The following is a 6,000-nucleotide window of genomic DNA, read 5'->3' as shown; positions in this document are numbered from 1 at the left end:
CTCAGACATGTCGAAAAAGATGTTTTGATTCCAAAAATAATGAGAGAAAAGGCCAGAAAGAGGTGTTCTGAACAAGTTCAAGATTTTACCATATGTTGCAAGAACTCTGGCATCCTTATGGTAGTAAAATGCCAGAAAGAAAATTCTCACTGAAAGAATGTCTGACTGCTTACTACAATGATCCAGCTTTTTATGAAGCATGCAAAATGGAATACCTGAAGGAAAGGGAAGGATTCAGAAAAAACTGGAATTCCTACTAAGAAAAGGCTACAGAAGCTTCCTAGAAGCATGTAGACAGATATTAAAATGACAGGAATCTCATTAATGGCAGTCTTTTATATCATAAGTCATCTAAAATAATGGACTCAAGAATGCGTTTGCTTTATTCTAATTATGAAAATATTAATTTCATATGAAATAAGGATCTTTATTTCAAAGTTGATTTACTAAATACGGGATAGGAGTAAATATTGGAATGAGATATGGTTTTCCTAATCATTCTGGATTTTTCACAAGCTTTTTCACAGTTATGGTTCTATAAACAGTGCTAATGATTTCCAGAGTTCCATATGGACAATGCCTTCTTCCATTGTATAGGCAAATGGCTAATAATAGGGATCAAAATTATTAAATGAGAGCTGGGGATATAGCTCAGTTGGTTGAGTGCTTGCCTTGCAAGCACAAGGCCCTGGGTTCAAATCCCCAGTACTGCAAAAAAAAAAAAAAAAAAACTATTAAATGAAAGCAGAAACAACTTTCAAAGGTGTTGATAATAACTAGGTAGTATAGCAGAAAGGCTAGGAACCAGAATCCTGAAGTTCAACAACCTGTTAACCATTTGCAACTGTGAAGGTGAATCTCAAACTGTTGTGAGAATTTGCTGAGTATAGCAAGTACTCACAGTGTATGGGACAGTGCTTCAGATATGGTAAATGCTTTCTAATTGGTATTTAAGTAGTAAAGTTTATTTGAAAGCACAGATATGTAAATTAATTTTATATTCTTTGATGGAAATTTTTTTCTGAAATTGTTTCTTGATCAAGTTAATTATGTTAACTTGACTATTGAAAATACCTTTTCATTTTAAAAACTCATCCTTATGAGGATGAATAAACACCTTGTAAAACAGTAGTGAATTCAGGAGGTAGTGTAATAAATTTCTGTCCCAATGCATTAATTTGGGCCCAGGTTGATTTAATATTAAAAAGTCCCCCATGAGTTTTTAGGTCTGCACCACAGCCACTACAACCAGTTTACAGATAAGTACATTTTATATTTTCACATCCCTCATTAAAATCACAAAACAGAAATTTAATTGCCAAAACAAGATTTAACTTTGGTCCCAATCCCATAAAACAGATGGCTTAGAAGAAAAAGGACTTAATAATATAAATGCAATAGCCCCCCCTAAAGAATACAAGCAACAATACGTATTGGTGAGGATGTGGGGGGGAAAAGTACACCATACATTGCTGGTGGGATTGCAAATTAGTGCAGCCACTCTGGAAAGCAGTGTGGAGATTCCTTAGAAAACCTGGAATGGAACCACCATTTGACCCAGCTATCCCACTCCTTGGCTTATACCCAAAGGACTTAGAATCAGCATACTACAGTGATGCAGTCACATCAATGTTTATAGCAGCTCAATTCACAATAGCTAGATTGTGGAACCAATCTAGATGCCCTTCAATAGATGAATGGATAAAGAAACTATGGTATATCTACACAATGGAATATTAATCATAAAGAAGAATAAAATTATGGCATTTGCAGGTCAATGAATGGAGTCGGAGAATATCATGCTAAGTGAGATAAGCCAATCCCAAAAAACCAAAGGCCAAATGTTTTCTCTGATAAGTGGATGCTGACACATAATGGGGCAGGGAAGGGGGTAAGTGAAGAATGGAGGAACTTTGGATTGTGTAGAGGGGAGGGAAGGGGAGAGGGCATAGGGATGGGAAAGATGGTGGAATGAGACAAACATCATTATCCTATGTACATGTATGACTACACGAATGGTGGGACTCTACATCGTGTACAACCAGAGAAATGAAAAGCTGTACTCCATTTGTGTACAATGAATCAAAATGCATTCTGCTGTCATGTATAGTTAAATAGAACGCAAGGAAGGAAGGAAGGAAAGGAAGAAAGGAAGGAAGGAAGGAAGGGAGAGAGGGAGGGAGAGAGTTGTTTTAAAAAGTATAAGATTAGCCCTTCTCAGGTCTCTGGTTTCCTGTCTTGCCGTGTGGTTTCTCCCTTTCTCATGTGCTCTCATGTGATGCCTTTTGCTATATTGTAACCCAGCAAATGGGGCCCTCACCAGAGGTGAGCTGATGCTGGTGCCATGTTTGAACCTCAGAACACGTGAGCTATATAAACCTCTTTATTAAAAAAAGCCAGGCTGTGTTTATGGCTCAGTGGTAGAGTGCTTGCCTAGTATGTGGGAGGCACTGGGTTCAATCCTCAGTACCATATAAAAATAAATAAAATAAAGATATAGTGTTCATCTACAATAAAAGTTTTTTTTTTTTTTAAAAGCCCTGCCTCAGGTATTTCATTATAGCAATAGAAAACAAACTAATACAGAGACTATACTCATGCTATCATCCACACTTCACTATAGGACTCCATGAAAGATTGCTTTAAACTGAAGGGGAAAGAAAAGCATCAAAGAGAAAAGAGAATCCCTTAGTTAAAAATGCTCCACAGGATGGCAGGATGGCCTTTTTCCTCCTACCACTCCTCTCTCTTACTTACTGTCTTTCTGTCTCTCTCTGCTCCCCCCCACACACAAGCATCAGCAGTAGCAGATTTTTATTAGAGGATACCCTGTGTTATCACAAAGGTATGTGGTAAGAACTGGCAAGTGCAGCCATGCTACAGAGGATGTGGGAATGGGTACTTATGAAATCTAAGGGCCAGGGTCTCCTACTTAACCCTGACCATCTGAAAGCTCTTCTCCTTGACACTTAATATCATCAGTGCTGGGGCATGAAAGGATCTGCAATAACTAGTTCAACTTGGCCAATAGCTCTTCTAGTTCTGGCCGAGCTTTGAACCTTCCCTTGAAGTCTTCTTCAGTGTGCTGTGGAGTAGAAAAGAAAATAAGTGGTAATTACTATAGAACTTTTAGTTATCTTTACATGCACAACACCCAAAGTGAGTCATTGGCTAACTCTGCACAGAATGATTCAGATTTAGCCAACTCGTACTGAATATCTACTACGTCCCGGACTTATATTCAGTACCATAGGTTTAGAGTTGACTCAAGCTTATTCTTTGCCTTCAATGTACTTAGAATTTGGTGCAAGAAGACATACATAAAAGGAACTAATGTTATAGACGCTACAAGTATAACAATAGAAGCATATATGTGTGTGTGTGTTGCTGGGAATTGAACCCAGGGCCTCATGCATTCTAGGTAAGCACTCTACCACTAAGCTATATCCCCAGCCTAGAAGTAATTTTTAAAATATAAAAATTATCCTTTAGTAATAGGAAATATCAATTGGGCCAGGGGGCAGGGGCACACCTATAATGCCAGTTACTTGGGAGGCCAAGGCAGGAGGATCACGAGTTCAAAGACAGTCTCAGCAACTTTAGCAAGACCATATCTCAAAATTTAAAAAATAAATTAATTAAAAGGGCTAGAGATGGAGCTCAGAGGTACAGTGCCAATGAATTCAATCCCTAGTATTGCAAAAATAAATAAATAAACAAACAAACAAATAAATAAATAAATAAAAGTAACAATAACATCACAGGGATTGGAATATTTTAAGTTAGCATGACCAGCACATTTTCTCTCTATACATAAATCTATGTGAAACCTAAATAATAACCAGATGCTTAACAAGTATAGACTCAGGACAAGGAGAGCTGGATGCAGCAATGGCACCAGTCTCACATGGCCTGATGTGTCTGTGTCATTAGAAGAATCATTATAGTCACTGAACTTGAATACCCAGTATTCAGGTTAAAGTTCCTGATGTTTTGCAAGATTTCCTTGCCCAACCAAACCTCCTTCTGACTGACATTCTTTACTAAATATATTCAGTCAAGATACAGTCAAGGGCTGGGGTTTGGCTCAGTGGTAGAGCATTCACCTAGCATGCACGAGGCCCTGGGTTTGATCCTCAGCACCACATAAAAATAAAATAAAGGTATTGTGTCCACCTACAACTAAAACAAACAAACAAACAAAAATAGTCATGCCTTGAAAGTTCTGGACACTTCTCTCTAAAGTACATTTTCATATTTGTGTTATGATTTATTAAACTATGCATAATTTTTTTTCTTTTTTTTGGTGGTGGTGGTGGTAGTGGTACTGGGAATTGTACCTAGGGCCTCTAGCCTGCTAGGCAAATGCTCTACTACTGAGCTACAACCCCAGACCTTCTTCTTATTTTTATTTTTGAGGCAGGGTCTTGCTAAGTTGCTGAGGCTGGGTTTGAACTTGTGATCCTCTTGCCTTCGCCTCCCAAGTAGCTGGAACTACAGGCATGTACCACTGTGCCCTGCTGTATATAATCTTAAACTATGTTCTTTCCACTATACAACTGCCTGAGAGGAATTAATTTTGAAGTGTCATGAGTTCACCAATAACATCAGGATGATGTGATGGAGATCAGCTCCCATGGTCCACAAAGATCATCCCTGATGCCACAGAAGAACCAGTGATGACCACAGTTCCACCAGATTGCATTCCTTTCCTGATTATTATCTGGGCTACATTATCCACATGTCTCTGTTGCTTCTAAAACCAGGCAGTCCTCCCCACCCCTTTTATTCTCCCCATTGCTAGGGATCAAATCAGGCCTTTTACATGCTAGGCAAGCACTCTGCCACTGATGTTCTTATCCTTATTTCAGGCAAAAGTAAGCCACCAGGAGGCCTCTTCCCAAACTATCACCTACCTCCCTTACTGACAATTTGACTCCTTCAGGAAGATTGCTTTGGAGTATTTCCAAGAAAATCTCTGCAAATGTGGCGCTCAAACCGCTGATCTGCAAAATGAAAGAAGACACTCTAAGGGAGGGCGCTAAAAGCCAGGCGATCGGGCAGACGTGGCAGGCTCAAATGCCAGCTCCAGTAGGGTAAGATTAACACCTAGAGCTAGTTTCTCAGCCTGGCCCCTGTAAGATTTTTCTTCCCATTCGCCAAGGTGTTTGCTTGCTGAGATGGCCAATGACAATATCTGTTCCTGTAGGCAATGGATGTCATAATTGGACCAAGAAGTTATCAAGACCAGAATGACTTTCTGATGCAAACCCAGGTTTACCCACACAGACTGCTGACTGGTATCAGCCCTTGTGCGGAGAATCTAGAGGCAAATCAAATGTGTAGTAGAAAGGATTGCAGGGTTCTGTGAGAACCCACAAGAGAAATACCTACCAACACGTGGGAGGGTAAAGGAAGCTTCCAGGGAAGGTGACGTCTGGGTGGAGTCTTGAAGAAAAACAGGACTAAACCGGGAGAATTCAATAGTAGATGGAGAGTTGTCAAGACAAGGGAAACAGTATTGAGCAAATGTGGAGGCATACAGTGTCAGGGAAGAAAATGAGTTCCTGGGTGGCTAGAGAGAATGAGACATTAAGAGGAAAAGCAGAAGAATCATGAAGGCACCTGAATGCGAAAGAGTTTATACTTTATTCTATGAGTCTCAGTGGCAAGTAAGATATAGTATAAGATGTACTGTAAATAATTTATTGCTGGTAAGATTTAGAGAACAAATGATTTCTATATTCTTTAGTTAGTTTTTACATTAGTATATTTAGAATTAAAGTGTTCCCACCTTAACATTCTTCTTATCACTTTGCTGATACTGGTATGTTTCTTCAGTAGATCAAAAAAAGGGAAATGCCCATAAAATGGAAAATTATTTGGCAATAAAAATGAATGAAGTATTAATAATGTTACAATATGGACGAACCTTTGAGACACTATGCCAAATGAAAGAAGTCAGACACAAAAGGCTATATATTGTACAATTCCATTTAA

General features: G+C 38.9%; 1 protein-coding gene and 1 pseudogene across 1 annotated transcript in view; one reads left to right on the top strand and one right to left on the bottom strand.

The window, feature by feature from the left end:
• On the top strand, positions 1-294 carry LOC124958912 (COX assembly mitochondrial protein homolog; annotated as a pseudogene).
• Positions 295-2,483: 2,189 nt separating this feature from the next.
• Mrpl48 (mitochondrial ribosomal protein L48) overlaps positions 2,484-6,000 on the bottom strand; it is a 59,360-nt gene continuing 55,843 nt past the window's right edge. The window contains exons 7-8 of the mRNA XM_047516975.1: positions 4,917-5,006; positions 2,484-3,085 (exon numbers count right to left, since the gene is read on the bottom strand). Of these exons, the coding sequence (XP_047372931.1) occupies positions 3,011-3,085; positions 4,917-5,006 (165 nt within the window). The 3' untranslated portion in view covers positions 2,484-3,010. The remainder of the gene's footprint in view (positions 3,086-4,916; positions 5,007-6,000) is intronic.

The sequence above is a fragment of the Sciurus carolinensis genome, chromosome 11 (assembly GCF_902686445.1).
Source record: "Sciurus carolinensis chromosome 11, mSciCar1.2, whole genome shotgun sequence".
Lineage (NCBI taxonomy): Eukaryota > Metazoa > Chordata > Mammalia > Rodentia > Sciuridae > Sciurus > Sciurus carolinensis.
Note: the sequence above shows the minus strand (reverse complement) of the source record. Positions and strands in the feature narration are given on the sequence as shown.